Source organism: Camelina sativa, chromosome 3, assembly GCF_030686135.1.
Source record: "Camelina sativa cultivar CO46 ecotype springtype chromosome 3, ASM3068613v1".
Taxonomy (NCBI): domain Eukaryota; kingdom Viridiplantae; phylum Streptophyta; class Magnoliopsida; order Brassicales; family Brassicaceae; genus Camelina; species Camelina sativa.
In genome coordinates, this window is record NC_141882.1 from 11,020,330 (window position 1) to 11,036,939 (window position 16,610).

The window sequence follows — 16,610 nt, forward strand, 5'->3', positions numbered from 1 at the left end:
GGTTGAGTTGCATGGTTTAGTTTTTCTTGCTAAAACGTTGGGTCAAATGATGTCACTCATTCCCACCTGAACACCTCTCAATTGAATTTCTATATAGCTCAAGTTTATAGTTCAAAATATCTCTAAAATTTTTGTTTTCCAAAAATATCACAAACACAAAAAGTTATATTCAAAAATGTAAAATTTTAGATTTTTGTTAACTATGTTAGATTTAGGAAATAGTTTTAAGGTTGAAAGTAATTCTAGGTTGTGGTAATTTTTGAAAAATAAATATTTTAATCGTAATTTTGGAAAGTATAATTTATAGTGGTATTTTTGAAAAAAAAATATATTTTAATAGTATATATTTGACTGAGAATGGCCCTCAAACAATTACTTCTTTTTTTTTTTTTTTTTTGGTGGAAATTACTTATTTTGTTTTTGACAACACAAAACATCTAAATTGATGTCGCATTTAAGTGAATACATATTACGGTAAGTCGGTAAGGTAAAATGAAAATAGGGAAAACAAAATAAAATAAATGTGAAAGCGAGATATTCCCAACATAGAACTATTAGTAAATTGGATAGTTTCCTCATTATTGATGTAAGAAAATGGTAAAAGTAGTAGTGAAGCTAATCTTTATCGATAAAGATGGGCTTGGATTTTTCTGCCTCCTCACAATCATAATATCCATGTCATCAAAGTCAGATTTCTTAATTTCTATACTTAAACATTTGATTGAAAATATTATTTACATGTTGTGAGGTTAACGTTAATCTTAAACATTAGTCTCGGAGAAAAGTAATCGCATATTGGATCAGTGATCATCCACACTAGGTTCTTAAGATCCTTCCAACCACCCAAACCTATTTGGAGAAGAGAACTTTGAAAACTGATTCCTTCTGTTAGTTATACATTTTCAAGTATATATTTTCGGTAACTAGCCGATCGAGCCGCTAAGTATAATGTTTAAGTCGTCGTACTTAAGTTTTTGTTTGATAGCCTAATAATGCAAACTTGTGATGATCACTCGTCGATCATTAATGCAATTTCTTCTGTTTCAATTTGGCACCATACTTGTTACATTAAAAGGGATACTCAAAAGATCCCGGCAAGTTAGATATATCTAACATTGAACATTGGTCCCACAAAATCTACTGCACAGTGGTAAATGGAAACCTAGCTACGAAGTGTCTCTTTGGTCTCACACGTTTCTTTCTCATTCTCACAAAGTCACACAATACACGCGCAAATAACCATACCATCTAAAATAATAATATAAATTATTGAGCCCGTCAAAATCTCTATCTATATAACAATTACAACTCAATACAAGTTTTATGTCTTAGAGAGAGAAAAGAAAAAACAATGCTCGAGAGAGAAATATTAACATTTTGATTTGTAGGGTGTCTCTAATGGCACGGTTTGAGCCATATAATCTGTATAACATTGGTCCTAATCCGTTCTTAGCACGAACAAACCAAAATCCAGAGCTAATAAATTTGGACTCACCAGCTTCTACTCCTTCCAGATTCATGCTTTTCTCTGATGGAGCTTTAGTTGATGCCCATCCCAATAGTTCTCACTTCTCACAAAATTTATTGCACGGTGACGAGTTTTTTTTTTTTTTTTTTTTTTTTTTTCTTGTTGGTGTGACAACATCTTTTCATAATCATCATTTAAGCATATATATTTGTTCCCAAAATCATCTTTTCATAATCATCGTTGTTAGAACTAGCAGGTGATTCGGGAAGAAAAGGAAATAAAGGAGAGAGTGGGTCGAAGAGAAGAAGAAAGAGGTTGGAGGAGGTAGAAACCATGAATGCAGATGAGACTCATCAGAAGCCAAAAGATGTCGTCCATGTCCGAGCTAAGAGAGGTCAAGCTACCGATAGCCACAGTTTGGCTGAAAGGGTAATTCTACAAATACATACTATAAACGTACAACAAAACTAACTTTTATTAGATTCATATATATCGAAACTGAAAAAATGGATTGTGTTGAATTCTTTGTGGAATGCATAAAGGTACGAAGAGAGAAGATTAATGAAAGGCTGAAATGCTTACAAGACCTTGTTCCAGGCTGCTACAAGGTGATTAAACATTTTGCGTCTACAACTCCCTAATTTTTGGTTTAATAATTCAAATTAAAACAACAAATCTCCTTAGCCAAGTAGTTCTACAAAAATTCGACAGAATGCCACAAGTTTTCTGATGCTATCTTTTTAATAGTTTAAAACTCATTATAAATAAAATTATTTTTTTAATACTAATCTGTAAAGCTCAGACTATGTCTAACTATTAAAATATATCTCGATGAATCATATGATTGAATTACATGGAAATAATTTAATCACAGAGGTTATGGCAGCGTTACTTACGTAAATGAACAGATAGTTTTAATTAAATAAGGAACCCTTTAAATAAACTAATGTATAACAAAGTTTTTCTTTGTCTTCATCAAAAATGGCCTTATTATTTTCAATGACACTCAAACGTGATGATGATGCAGACAATGGGAATGGCAGTGATGCTTGATGTCATCATAGATTATGTTCGATCACTACAGAATCAAATCGAGGTTAGGCCATTTCACTCTTCATTAACCATTTCTTTTTTTGGTTTGAAACTTTGTTTTAATAATAAACCAATAATAATTAAATGTCTTTATGCTCTGGCCTCGTGACTGCCTGCAGTTTTTGTCAACGAAACTCTCTGCGGCAAGTGCTTACTACGACCTTAATTCTTTCGACATTGAGCCAACGGATATATTTCAGGTAATTATCACTCACATATGACATGAATACATGATTAAGTTATACAAATATTATTAATAGATTTGTGTTAATGTGAAAACAGGGAGGGAACATGTCTAGTGCTGAAGAGATGGAAAGGATTCTAATTGGGACTCAGCCTCCTAATTTCAGTTCAACATTGCCCTTTTAATCATAGAAGTATCAGAGAAATTATTCTCCTTCTCTAAGATTGAATTGAACTCTATAAATAAGGACTTACCATATCAGTATACGTTTATCATAAGTTGTGTTAACCTTATCAAGCTTATCCATATATAGTATGAACTGTTGTACCTTGCAAATTATAAGAGTAAAGCTATGTTACAAAGTCACTATATTTTGAAGTAACATACTCACACTTCGATATTACAAGGGAACGAGACACAACAATTAGACATACTCACACTTTTTGACTTGCAACAATTTTGTTATGTGAGTCACTGAAGGCAAATTTGGGTCAAAGCATCAGCGATATGCTTCATCGGTGGTCGTTTCTCGGGGCTAGTACTAACGCAAGCCATTGCAATCTTCAGTACGGCGATGACCTCTTCTTCAATCTCTGTGTCGTCAGGCACCAAATAAGGATCCAAAATGTCTGACATCTCTTTCTTCTCATCAATACACATCTGTATCCACTTCACTATTTCCATTTCCGATTTACCAACAAAGACTATAGGTAACCTTCCCGTTATCATCTCTAGCAAGATCACCCCGAATGAGTATACATCCCATTTCTGTGATGGCTTCACTGTTGCTTTCGCCGCTTCAGGAGCCTGATAAAACGAGCTCAAGTTTGTAGATGGTCCTATCGATGAGGCGCTCTTGTTGGATGGTCGGTCAACTGTGGTTGTTTCAAATGTTCCAGCAATGCTAGTGAGGTGCATGAGTCCAAAATCCGAGATACGAGGCTCCATTTCCTGTCCTAACAGTATATTGCTGAGTTTCAGAGATCCATGAACATACTTCTTGGGGCTAAACTCATGAAGATACACCAACCCTCTTGAGATTCCCCTCATTATCTTTAACCGAACTCCCCATGACAGCGGCTTGAATGACACCATTCCAGGATTCCCTAACAATAGACACAAGATAAAATTGAGTTTTCAACACAGAGTAACAACAATATGAGAGTAATCATGATAAAGGTTTATTTAAGTACGTACCATGGAGTGCATTGGCAAGACTTCCGTTAGGAATGTAGTCATAGATGAGAAGCTTCTCCTCGACTGACCAATAATAAGCTTTAAGACTGACAATATTCGGATGCCTTAGCTTCCCAATTGCTTCGACCTCTGTCTGAAACTCCTTGCATCTTTGGGATCCTCCTTCTCCCAATCTCCGAACAGCTACAGTTAAGCCATCTTCAAGAACAACTTTATACACAATCCCGTTCCCGCCTTTTCCAAGAACGAAAGCTGAAGCCTTAAGCAGCTCATCTAAATCCAAAGCCATATGTTTATCCAACAGAACAAGATCCTGTCGTTGTGGCTCAAGTGTTTCCGAAGAAGGGGACTCTGATCCTTCTCTTCCAAAACATATAGAACTTTTCTTTTCTTTCCCTTCTTTCTCCAACACATAGCCTTCCTCATCCACGCTGTTACGTCGCCCACAAATCTTCAAGTAGCAACAAGAGAAGAGAAATCCCACAATGCAGATTCCAATGAAATCACAAACCACAATTGCAACAATAGCAGTTATACTCAAACCTTCTCCTTTCTTCGACTCTCCTCTACTGTGGTCGTTGTTATCAGGTACAAAAGGGTGAGAAGCTGGAGAAGTGGCTGTATCTGACAAACAAGGATCTTTCAAAGGAGGACCACAGAGCCTCGGATTCCCCAAGAACGCAGTTGGTCCTCTGTTAACCAAAGCACCAGTTTGGGGGATAGGTCCACTCAGACTGTTGTAAGCTAGATTGACATAAACTTCTCAGGCAAATTCCCCAAGCTAGCTGGTATCGAGCCACTAAACGAGTTATGAGACAAATCAAGAGTTCCTTGCAATCTAGTCAAATCCCCCAAATCATCAGGAACAAGACCATTGAGATTGTTAGAAGAAAGGTCAAGCTTCTGCAAAGAAGCCAAAGCGTGACCAAATCCACTAGGAACAGAACCAGTGAGATTGTTCTGACTCAAATCAAAGCTCCTAAGCCTCTTACACCTCAAAACCGATTCTGGGATCGACCCGTTAAGGGAATTACGAGAAAAATCCAAAATTTGCAGGAACTTTAGGTCACCAATCTCATTTGGAATAGACCCAGATAAGAGATTACCATAAAGAACCAAACTTTGAAGGCCTTGAGCCTTGAAAAGCTCAGCAGGCAAGTTCCCACTAAGCTCATTGCTTCTCAAATTCAAATGACGGAGATTAGTGAGCACACCTAGAGAAGAAGGAAGGTAACCTACAAGTTTCTTCCTTGGGATGCTAAGAGAGACAACAACCTTGTGGTCATCACAAGTGACTCCATTCCAAGAACAAGGGTCTTGATCCTCTGAGTTCCAGTTACTCAAAGAACCATCTGGATCTCTTGAGATAGACCGCTTGAGAGTTAAAAGAGCGTATCCTTCGTCGTTCAGAGCATTCAATTCGCCATTGAAGTTCCAGATAAGAAGAACCAAGAACAAAAGTGATCCCACCGACATTTCCGAGGAATCAATGAAAGAACTTGGACAAGAATTACCTTTTTGGTAAGGAAGAAATCAAGAATGAGAACAGTTTTGGGGAGATTAATGAGAGAATGAGAAGAGAGAGAGAGAGAGAAGTGAGAGTGTGAAAGCAAGAAAAGGAGAGTGAGAGACGTTGATAGAAGATTCGGCTTCCTAAGTTGGACCTTTGGACTATTCTCTATGATCGTGTCTCTCTATTAATATCCCCATTTTTTTGTTTGGTTATCAACAATTTATTTTGTTTTCAATTGATTATAAGTTTATAACTATAAGAATCTGTTTTCATTAATTGGTAACGTTAATTATAATCAATGTTGAATTAAATGAAATAAAAATATTTCGAAATATACAGAACTTGAGAATAATGATGACAAATGTACAAAAGAGAAGCTCTTGAAGACACATTCATGCACTTTCTTCTTAACGAAAGTGAACTTACTTATGCCAATTTTTATATACTTCTTAGCTCAAACAATTGCATTATACTTATTATATCTGTTTTTTTTTCGTATTCCCGTAAGAAACGAAATAATATTTCATACCAAATTTTAAGTAAATTACATTGTAAAATGTAAAAGATTAATAAATGAACTAATGCTTCACTCGAAATAATAATAGTTGCAGTAGACAGGAGTGAGCTGGAGTAGAAAAAAGCATCTAATTTAATTAAAGTTAAAAGCCTTACTTCTACTTTATTTTATTTTGGTATTGAGAAGAATAGTAGAGTGACTGATTAGTACGGCTCCATGATTATCCCACATTCTCTGTATAAACTATAAAGGAAATACCTTTATGAACTATTATGTCCCCCTCTCTTTTGTATATATTTTTTCAGCCGTTAACACAGACATTTGTATCATCAAGTATTCATTAAAAAAAAAAATGTGATCATTATGTCTATAGTTGTCTAGCTACTCCGAACGTATATCACTACTAATAATAAACTTTAAAATTAGTAAATATTTCAAATGTGTGTATATATGCAATAATAATGTATCATATGTATGTGTGAATGTGCAGATGGACGAGTAATTTGACTTAATTAATATACGGAATTTTTTTTTTTATCTTTGAAGAAGGAAATGATTGTTTTCGAGGTTTTAACTATGGTGATGAACTATAAAGCTGATTCTTAATAGTAAGTTATATTTTTTCTTAGCTTGTACTAGCAGAAATTGGAAACTTATTTCAAAATATTAATTAAAATTTCCTAAACAATCAAGAACATGAATGCCAACAAAAAAGTAATAGCAAATCCCGATAGCCGATAGTATTGAAGAAAAATGTTGCTAAAGGAGACATCATACATTGAACAGACATCCATGGACCTGTATTGTATGCCTATGCTTTGCTTTTTCAGATATCAATCATCCATACCACAAAACATGTACAGTACGTACATACATAAAAAGTGAAAATCAATGTTCTCAATCTTTTGTAAATTAGATTTCACACAAAAGAATACTACAAGAACGTAGTCAAATGTCTAAAATATCATTTGATTACTATTTTTAATACTTTATAGAAGTGTGTCCTAGTAAAACAGATGGATGTATCATGTTTTTTTTTGTCATCTAGATATTATATTAATCCATCAATGGAACCAAGTTGTTACATCTTGAGATTGGAATCAAGTTAGCCAATTAAAATTAGCCTAACCCACACACTTCTAGACTGATAGCTGGGTGACTAAACACGATCCTGACCTTAAGGGTCACCTACTGGATATCAACAAACAAAAGAATGATCCCTTCGCAGAGAAACATTTACAAAAAAACTGACACTCAAACAGAAGACAAACCACTTTCCTCCATAAAGACATTACGCGTCCATTCAGGAAATCTTTGAACGACATAAGACTGAAATCTCATATCTTCAGTAACACTTTTCGCTATAAGATTTGCTCCTCTGTTTGATGCAGCACATTCCAACACCACTTTCCATTCCACAAAAGAGTTTAGAGCTCTTAACAAAGCCGCTGAGTGAGGTTTAAAGGACGACCAAGCAATTGGTCAGTTCACAGCTCCTACTAATGATTTGTCTTGAAAAGCAAAGATGAGTCTGTCCAACTTATGACCAGCCATACTTTCAAAAACCCAAAGTAGAATCCTGAGCATAGCATCACCTTTTGATGAAATGTTTGAAAAGGCACGACGACTATGAAGGATCACTATCCCTTCTTCATCTCTTATGACCCAGGAACCTCCGGCGAGCTGATTTCTTTTGGACCACGAGGATCCTACGTTGCACTTCAGCCAGTTTCTTGGCGGCTTCTCACATACTCTAATACTTCTCCCATGATACTCTTGATCTCTATTCCGGTTAGTTTCCTCAGACTCGACTATTTGAGCCTCAAACCACTCTGCCACCTCTTCTCTGATTTTTTCCACATTCTCCACGGCTAAGAAACACTTACCCTAAAAAAAAGAGCATTTCTATTTTTCCAGATTCTTCAAGCAATCCACGGGAAGGACTTTCTAAGAATAGAAGGACAAGCCCGATTATCTCTGTTTTCCAGTAAGTGATAAATGTTTGAGAAAACAGAACCATTGTTAAAACCTTCTGGAGGAGATGGGAAATCAGAGAGCGCCCAAACTTGCCTTGCAAGAGAACATAAGAAGAGAGTGTGATTGGTGGATTCCCCTAGCTCTCCACATACTAGACATGTCTCATCAACCTTCATACCTCTTCCATTTAGGCTTGCTGCAACTGGCAAGATACCACTCAGAACCTTCCATAAGAAGACTTTAATTTTTGGATCTGTTTGCAACTTCCATACCAGTTTTTTAAGTTCCATCGTTGATGGCTGAATCGAGGCTTCTTTTATGAGAGCGTTGTTGGACTCTTGATCCGCTAACCAATATGCTGAATTCACCGTGAAATCACCACATTTGGTATAACGCCAAACATAGAAAACATCTATGGAAACCATTAGTTTTATGGCCTTGATTCGAGATATATATTGAGGAAGAAAAAGACCATTCAAGATCTCAAGATCCCATAACCCTGTTGTTTGGTTGATTAGGGAACTGACCTTTAACCCAACCTCAAAAAAACTGATTTTTCCTCCACGGAGCTCTTATTCCTTCGTCATCAAGTGATATGTTACGGTTTTGACTCACTTTGACCCTGTTTATTTGATAGTTTTGTAGTTGTTTGAGTCCTTTTCAGGTTATAATAAGAGGCTAGGAAGCTAAAAGCAAGGATTGGAACAGCAGGAGCAATCGGAGCAGAAAGGAGTTGAATTGGAGCAGAAAAGCTGATTTTAGACCCAGGAGCACATGCTCCCGATTTCCGAGCACATGCTCCCAACTCTACGGATTCATGACGACACGTGGCAAGCATCTAGGCGCTGATTCCCTACCTAATTCCCCTTATTTTGGGCGATCCTTTGTGAGAGAAAAAGAGAGGATATCGATTTTTAATAGGAAGATTTAAATTTGGATTCTTTCCTTATTTTTCTCCACTTGTATGCTATTTAACCTAGGGTTTTTAGGGGACAGAATATACTCTTTTCTGGAGGGTTTTTGAGCGACGTTTTTGAGAGAGGGAGAAGAGCGGCTACTTTGTGAAGCAATCTCTGAACTCTTTTTATTTTGATGCTATTGAATTTCTCATCTATGTTGGCTATTCATTTATCTATGTCTGAGTAGTTCTCTTTGCTAGATTAGGGGGTTTCAAAGGGGTTTCATGGGTTAGCAACAGAACACAAATAGGGCCTTATATAATCGATTGTCTTCACTATTGTTAGACTTAATGCTTAGGTTGATTTGATCATCCAATCTATGATTCTAGGTTTATCTATTCATCAAAAGTGTAATAGGTTGCTAGAAAAGACATTAGTGGGCAAATTATCCTAGACCTGCGAAAGTTGATGTGTAGGTGATTTGTGAACTTATCATTCATGTTCTTTAATGCTTGTCTGCGATTCTGGGCTCAAACGACAGTTTAGGGTTTATGGACCGCCGAGCATGTGCTCCGGATGTCTGAGCACGTGCTCCGCGTTTCCGCACAGAATCGATCAGATAGAGTTATTGATGCCACGACAGTGGATCAGTTTATATTTATGTTTGAGTTCTAGACTGGTACTTAATTTATGCCCTGAATAGTTGTTTGGTTGCTATCTCTAAAATTCTCGAGAATCACCCCTGATCTAGTGTTTTGTTTATTGCCTTTTTATACCGTTTTTAATCGCTTAATTGTTACCAAAAACCAACTTTGAATTGTCTTAGCTTGAAATTGAACCAATAGAACCATAGAGTAAAACTTGGTCTTCGTGGGATTCGACCCCTAAGTACTACTTCTTTGCTGTGCACTTGCAGTAGGAAAATAGGGTTTAAAACTCTGTGTATCAAGTTTTTGGCGCCGTTGCCGGGGACCAAAATTTTACCTTTGGTTTTCGGCGAAATTACTAGACTAAGACCTTACTGATTTGTCTTTCTGCTTCTTCTTTGCGTGTGTTTCAGGTGCATGTCAAGAAGATCTACAAGAAGAAACAACACCGAAGAACTAGTTGCTTTGTCAGCCGCAGAGCTCTCTTTGGCAGAAAGAACAAACCGCAAGAACAGAAAGTTTCAATCCGTCAACATGGGTGACAACAGAAACAATGAGGATATGGCTGCCGAGTTGCAGCAACTTCGACAACAATTGGGGCAGTTGCTCTGTGCTCAACACGAAAGAGCCGCGCCGCCGCAACCGTCCATTGGGAACAAGGATAACCCGCATGTGTCCTACACCAAACGAGCAGTGATTGTTCCTCCTACCAATCCGAACCAAGATTTTGAGATCAAGCCACAGATGATCTCTCTAGTGAAGCAGCACCTATTTCACGGTCTCCCAGCTGAGATTTCGATGGACCACATCGAGAATTTTGAGGAGATATGTAGCACCACTGGTTCAAATGGGATACCGCCAGGTTTTCTGAAGTGCAAGCTCTTTCCTTTCTCTCTTGCGGATAGAGCTTCACGTTGGCTGAAGTCATTGCCACCTGGGTCTCTGACATCATGGGAACAGTGTAGGTCTGCGTTTCTGGACCATTTCTACACCAAGGCTAAGACCGCTGCCCTCAAGAACAAGATTTCATCGTTCCAACAGCACACTGGAGAAGCCTACTGCGAGGCTTGGGAGAGGTACAAAGAGTACCGTAGAGAGTGTCCGCACCATGGATTTAGTGATGAACAGATCCTGGGCATTTTCTATGATGGAGTTAACTGGGACTACAGAAACGTTCTCAACTCGGCCAGCAATGGGGATTTTATGACAAAGTCTAAGGAAGGAGCATATCAGTTGATTGAGAACCTAGCTGCAAGCTCCAGCAACAAGGCCCCTGAGTATGACAGGTCCGTGAAGGTCAACAGTGTCGATACGCAAAAGATTGATGAGTTGACAGCCAAGGTGAACCTTCTTCTGAAGGGGAGCCAGAAAACTGTCCATTTTGTCGATGAGACCGGAGACATGCCGCTAGCTCAGGAGATTTGTGATGGAGAGGATGACACGATGGAGGTTAATTATGTGAGTGGGCAAGGTTTTGTGCAGAATAGGGGTTTCAACCCAAACTACAGAAGCCATCCAAATTTGTCCTATAGAAGCACCAACGTGGAGAACCCTCAGGATCAGGTGTATCCGCAGCAAGGAGCTCAGAATCAGATGGGTTATCAGGAAACCTTCTCAAACAACTTCCAAGGCAAACAGTTTGTGCCCACTCAAAACCGTTTCCAAGGGGGGAACCAGCAGGCATATACAAGCGCTCAGCAAGCACTGCCTTTCACCAACCAGCAGTTGGGACCTTCATCTGCTAGCAGCTCTCAGGATGAGCTGAAAAACATGATGCAACAACTCTTGGTGAATCAACAAAAAGCTTCAGTGGAAATCAACGCTAAGGTCGATACCATGTACAATGACCTTAATGGGAAGTATGAGGCAGTAATGTCACATGTGAAGAAGCTTGATGTTCAGGTTGCACAGACTGCTGAAGCCGTGAAAAGAACTCTTGGGACTCTGCCCGGAAAAGGGGAAGCAAACCCGCGAAATGAGTATATCTATGCGATTGAGCTAAGGGGAGAAAAGAAGTTACCCCCTAGAGAAGCACCATCCGCTAGGATTGACAAGGGCAAGGGTATTGCTGAAGAATACCTTCCTCAACATGCTGCTGAGACTCCACCGTTGAGTCAAAAAGAAGCCGAAGCATCCGGCGAGCATGTGCTCCCATCCAGCGAGCACGTGCTCCCGACTCCCGATCAGACCGTTCCAACTGAGGTACCTCCTGCACGCGTGTACACCCCTAGGGTTCCTTACCCTGTTCCTCCTAAGAAATCTCGCAAGGATTTGGAGGATGCAAAGTGCAAGGAGATGTTGAGAGAATTGACGGTAAAACTACCCCTAGCTGAAGCTGTTCAGATGATACCTGCTTTGAAGAGATATGTGAAAGGGTTGGTTTCTGGGAGAGTGTCAGAGGAAGAGAACGTGATGATGGTTTCAAGAGAGTGCAGTGCTGTGCTGCAAAACAAAGTGCTAAAGAAGAGAGATGATCCAGGGCGATTTGTCTTATCCGTGAGAATCGGTAAAACGATTTTTGCAAACTCCCTCTGTGATCTAGGTTCCAGTGTGAACCTTATGCCATATTCAGTGGCTAAAAGGCTGGGATACACGAAGTTCAAGTCTACACGGATTTCGTTAGTATTCGCGGATAGATCCACCAAGCGCCCCATAGGAGTGTTGGAGGATTTACATGTCCAGATAGGGGACACGCTTATACCAGCAGACTTTGTGGTTCTAGAACTTGAAGAAGAACCACGTGACCCCCTGATCTTAGGTAGATCATTCTTATGCACAGCTGGTGCGATTATAGATGTGCAAGGGGGAGCGATCGATCTCCAGCTGGGGGATATGATTGCAAGGTTTGAGATGAATAAGCTGCTCAAGAAACCTATGATAGATGGTCATACTTTTGTGGTTGATGATGGTTCAGAGGTTGCACATGAGGTTACCGATGAAGTTCTCACTCTCGACCCGTTGGAGGTTGCCTTGACAAAGGCAGAAGGAATGTTGGAAGAAGATGCGGAGCACATGCTCGCAGGACGCGAGCAACCCGATGCACATGCTCGGCAAACTGAGAAAAAAAGAAAAAAAGATACGGAGCACATGCTCGCAGGACGCGAGCAACCCGATGCACATGCTCGGCAAACTAAAAACCAAAGAAGAAAAAGAAAAGAGAGATTGGGCCAGGTAAGTTTGATGAATTTCAGGCCCATGCCCACCAGGCCTAGACCGATTTCAGTGATTTTTGAGACTAGATTGCTTTATTATCCACCACGTCGGAGGCGCCGCCTTGCCCGTTCGGAGAGCGAGAGCCCAGACAATTCCGACGCCTGATCACGGTTACACACACCATCATTGTCCTATCCGCCTTATTTTCTTTTCATTTTTGTTGTTATCTTTATTTTTCTTCTTGTCTAGGTCTCTTTTTGGCTTATTTTCACACCGGAGACGGTGTGAAGTAAGTCCGGGGGAGGGTCACCTATGACCTTTGTTTTCTTTATTTTTCTTTTTATTGAGTCAGTTTGTCATGTGAGTCGAACCAAAACTTGTGGGAATTAGGACCGAAATCTGTGATGTTTTTAACCATTTGTGAGTTTGACCGTTTTTCCTAGTGACCATTGTTGTAGAACTAAGAGTACAGAGACGAGCTAATACCTCTTCACATTCGGACCCTTCTCCTGGCCAGAAAAGCTTCATCCCATTAAGGTTTCACCGGAAAGACTTAGACTCTACTTTATTGGAACCTAACCGGATTTAAATTCTTCTCGTTTTGGGCATTAGGATAGGGAACGTGTCACATATTCAGGACTTCTTATTCATTTTGCCAATCTTGTTGATCCTGAATAGCTAGCTCATTTTAAGTTAGTACCCACCTCGAGCCTAACCTCCTTTCAAACCACTTGCACTTGTATTATTGTTTTCTCATTCTGTGCAGCTATGTGCAAAACGGTCGGGGAGAGCAGGACTGACACAATCTCTAACTCGCTCTTGCTGGAGAACCAAAGAGGAAAGAGCCGGACGGACAGAGCACGTGCTCCAACCCAGCGAGCACCTGCTCCGAAATTATATACATCCGAGTCCGCGAGTTGTTTTGAGCAGAGAGAGAGCCTAGGATACGGTCCACATGCTTCAGGGGCAATATCAGAAGAAGATCCCCCATCATCCTTCAATTTCTCATCAAAAAAAAAAAAAAAAAAAAAAAAAAAAAAAAACGTTTAAGGATGATGGAAAGGGACCAGAGCTAGTGTTACACACCCCCAAGCGTGCGTTGTAACCTGAGGAGAAAAGAGAGGCTGAGTTTGAGAAGATAAGAAGAGGAGAGCGATTAGAGGTTGTGGACATCAATGATTCCACTCTCCCTTACCATTTTGTGTGATATCCTGCATCTCTTTCGAAGTAATGGTAACCCCTAAACACTCTATAGCTCCACCATTAAAACAGCCTTTTATCTACCAAGCCTCGATTTCACTAGCTTAATGCCCTTAATGAGAAGCTCACGCCAATTTTAATTCAATGTAAAGAGTCTTTGTCTGGAAAGTGATCTTTTTCTGGGTTTGATTGCCAATTATGGTTCTGGTTTTGGAGATGTTTGCTGGAGAAGTTTTTGGTATAGCTTGTTCTAACACATGTGGTCTGCAGGTCATGGTCTACTCACGGTTCCTGAGATTTTTGCGAGTTCCACCCTTGGCTCTCTTGGCGCTTGGTTCAAGGTTGTTTGAGGACAAACAAAGTTCTAAGTCATGGGGAGTTGATATGTTACGGTTTTGACTCACTTTGACCCTGTTTATTTGATAGTTTTGTAGTTGTTTGAGTCCTTTTCAGGTTATAATAAGAGGCTAGGAAGCTAAAAGCAAGGATTGGAACAACAGGAGCAATCGGAGCAGAAAGGAGTTGAATTGGAGCAGAAAAGCTGATTTTAGACCCAGGAGCACATGCTCCCAACTCTACGGATTCATGACGACACATGGCAAGCATCTAGGCGCCGATTCCCTGCCTAATTCCCCTTATTTTGGGCGATCCTTTGTGAGAGAAAGAGAGAGGATATCGATTTTTAATAGGAAGATTTGAATTTGGATTCTTTCCTTATTTTTCTCCACTTGTATGCTATTTAACCTAGGGTTTTTAGGGGACAGAATATACTCTTTTCTGGAGGGTTTTTGAGCGACGTTTTTGAGAGAGGGAGAAGAGCGGCTACTTTGTGAAGCAATCTCTGAACCCTTTTTATTTTGATGCTATTGAATTTCTCATCTATGTTGGCTATTCATTTATCTATGTCTGAGTAGTTCTTTTTGCTAGATTAGGGGGTTTCAAAGGGGTTTCATGGGTTAGCAACAGAACACAAATAGGGCCTTATATAATCGATTGTCTTCACTATTGTTAGACTTAATGCTTAGGTTGATTTGATCATCCAATCTATGATTCTAGGTTTATCTATTCATCAAAAGTGTAATAGGTTGCTAGAAAAGACATTAGTGGGCAAATTATCCTAGACCTGCGAAAGTTGATGTGTAGGTGATTTGTGAACTTATCATTCATGTTCTTTAATGCTTGTCTGCGATTCTGGGCTCAAACGACAGTTTAGGGTTTATGGACCGCCGAGCATGTGCTCCGGATGTCTGAGCACGTGCTCCGCGTTTCCGCACAGAATCGATCAGATAGAGTTATTGATGCCACGACAGTGGATCAGTTTATATTTATGTTTGAGTTCTAGACTGGTACTTAATTTATGCCCTGAATAGTTGTTTGGTTGCTATCTCTAAAATTCTCGAGAATCACCCCTGATCTAGTGTTTTGTTTATTGCCTTTTTATACCGTTTTTAATCGCTTAATTGTTACCAAAAACCAACTTTGAATTGTCTTAGCTTGAAATTGAACCAATAGAACCATAGAGTAAAACTTGGTCTTCGTGGGATTCGACCCCTAAGTACTACTTCTTTGCTGTGCACTTGCAGTAGGAAAATAGGGTTTAAAACTCTGTGTATCAAGTTTTTGGCGCCGTTGCCGGGGACCAAAATTTTACCTTTGGTTTTCGGCGAAATTACTAGACTAAGACCTTACTGATTTGTCTTTCTGCTTCTTCTTTGCGTGTGTTTCAGGTGCATGTCAAGAAGATCTACAAGAAGAAACAACACCGAAGAACTAGTTGCTTTGTCAGCCGCAGAGCTCTCTTTGGCAGAAAGAACAAACCGCAAGAACAGAAAGTTTCAATCCGTCAACATGGGTGACAACAGAAACAATGAGGATATGGCTGCCGAGTTGCAGCAACTTCGACAACAATTGGGGCAGTTGCTCTGTGCTCAACACGAAAGAGCCGCGCCGCCGCAACCGTCCATTGGGAACAAGGATAACCCGCATGTGTCCTACACCAAACGAGCAGTGATTGTTCCTCCTACCAATCCGAACCAAGATTTTGAGATCAAGCCACAGATGATCTCTCTAGTGAAGCAGCACCTATTTCACGGTCTCCCAGCTGAGATTTCGATGGACCACATCGAGAATTTTGAGGAGATATGTAGCACCACTGGTTCAAATGGGATACCGCCAGGTTTTCTGAAGTGCAAGCTCTTTCCTTTCTCTCTTGCGGATAGAGCTTCACGTTGGCTGAAGTCATTGCCACCTGGGTCTCTGACATCATGGGAACAGTGTAGGTCTGCGTTTCTGGACCATTTCTACACCAAGGCTAAGACCGCTGCCCTCAAGAACAAGATTTCATCGTTCCAACAGCACACTGGAGAAGCCTTCTGCGAGGCTTGGGAGAGGTACAAAGAGTACCGTAGAGAGTGTCCGCACCATGGATTTAGTGATGATCAGATCCTGGGCATTTTCTATGATGGAGTTAACTGGGACTACAGAAACGTTCTCAACTCGGCCAGCAATGGGGATTTTATGACAAAGTCTAAGGAAGGAGCATATCAGTTGATTGAGAACCTAGCTGCAAGCTCCAGCAACAAGGCCCCTGAGTATGACAGGTCCGTGAAGGTCAACAGTGTCGATACGCAAAAGATTGATGAGTTGACAGCCAAGGTGAACCTTCTTCTGAAGGGGAGCCAGAAAACTGTCCATTTTGTCGATGAGACCGGAGACATGCCGCTAGCTCAGGAGATTTGTGATGGAGAGGATGACACGATGGAG

At 40.0% G+C, this 16,610-nt stretch overlaps 2 protein-coding genes, 2 non-coding genes and 1 pseudogene across 6 annotated transcripts; 1 reads left to right on the forward strand and 4 right to left on the reverse strand.

The window, feature by feature from the left end:
- Positions 1-1,292: 1,292 nt before the first annotated feature.
- Positions 1,293-3,110, forward strand: LOC104776713 (transcription factor bHLH75-like). Of its 2 annotated transcripts, none has more exons than XM_010500821.2 (6): positions 1,293-1,591; positions 1,725-1,897; positions 2,011-2,076; positions 2,496-2,564; positions 2,680-2,760; positions 2,843-3,110. In XM_010500821.2, exons 1-6 carry the CDS (start codon positions 1,399-1,401, stop codon positions 2,927-2,929), a joined length of 669 nt encoding a protein of 222 aa, XP_010499123.2. In that variant the 5' UTR covers positions 1,293-1,398; the 3' UTR covers positions 2,930-3,110. The 2 variants fall into 2 exon arrangements, with proteins under 2 accessions (XP_010499123.2, XP_010499122.2); XM_010500820.2 differs by having other exon boundaries at positions 1,314-1,591; positions 1,716-1,897.
- LOC104776715 (receptor protein kinase-like protein ZAR1) lies at positions 3,055-5,561 on the reverse strand (annotated as a pseudogene). Its single transcript, XR_015591452.1, has 2 exons — positions 3,942-5,561; positions 3,055-3,850 (listed from the first exon to the last, which is right to left on the reverse strand). The product of XR_015591452.1 is annotated as a receptor protein kinase-like protein ZAR1 (transcript).
- A 1,892-nt stretch (positions 5,562-7,453) lies between these two features.
- Positions 7,454-8,373, reverse strand: LOC147946766 (uncharacterized). The gene is made up of 2 exons (XM_087507247.1): positions 8,001-8,373; positions 7,454-7,842 (listed from the first exon to the last, which is right to left on the reverse strand). The coding sequence occupies exons 1-2, from the start codon at positions 8,371-8,373 to the stop codon at positions 7,454-7,456; spliced, it is 762 nt and encodes a 253-aa protein (XP_087363373.1).
- A 2,129-nt stretch (positions 8,374-10,502) lies between these two features.
- Positions 10,503-10,609, reverse strand: LOC147946767 (small nucleolar RNA R71). Its single transcript, XR_015595674.1, has one exon. It is a non-coding gene; the product is annotated as a small nucleolar RNA R71 (small nucleolar RNA).
- Positions 10,610-16,169: 5,560 nt separating this feature from the next.
- Positions 16,170-16,276, reverse strand: LOC147946768 (small nucleolar RNA R71). Its single transcript, XR_015595666.1, has one exon. It is a non-coding gene; the product is annotated as a small nucleolar RNA R71 (small nucleolar RNA).
- Between the last annotated feature and the right edge of the window lie 334 nt (positions 16,277-16,610).

What these genes read in the sequence shown, in the direction of transcription:
- LOC147946766 (XM_087507247.1), bottom strand. Translation starts at nt 8,373, where the DNA reads ATGGTTTCCATAGATGTTTTCTATGTTTGGCGTTATACCAAATGTGGT. An exon ending in TTTCCCATCTCCTCCAGAAG is followed by an intron (nt 7,843 to 8,000) that starts GTTTTAACAATG and finishes AGTGTTTCTTAG; the next exon opens with CCGTGGAGAATGTGGAAAAA.
- LOC104776713 (XM_010500820.2), top strand. Translation starts at nt 1,399, where the DNA reads ATGGCACGGTTTGAGCCATATAATCTGTATAACATTGGTCCTAATCCG. An exon ending in CTCACAAAATTTATTGCACG is followed by an intron (nt 1,592 to 1,715) that starts GTGACGAGTTTT and finishes CATCGTTGTTAG; the next exon opens with AACTAGCAGGTGATTCGGGA. An exon ending in AGCCAACGGATATATTTCAG is followed by an intron (nt 2,761 to 2,842) that starts GTAATTATCACT and finishes ATGTGAAAACAG; the next exon opens with GGAGGGAACATGTCTAGTGC.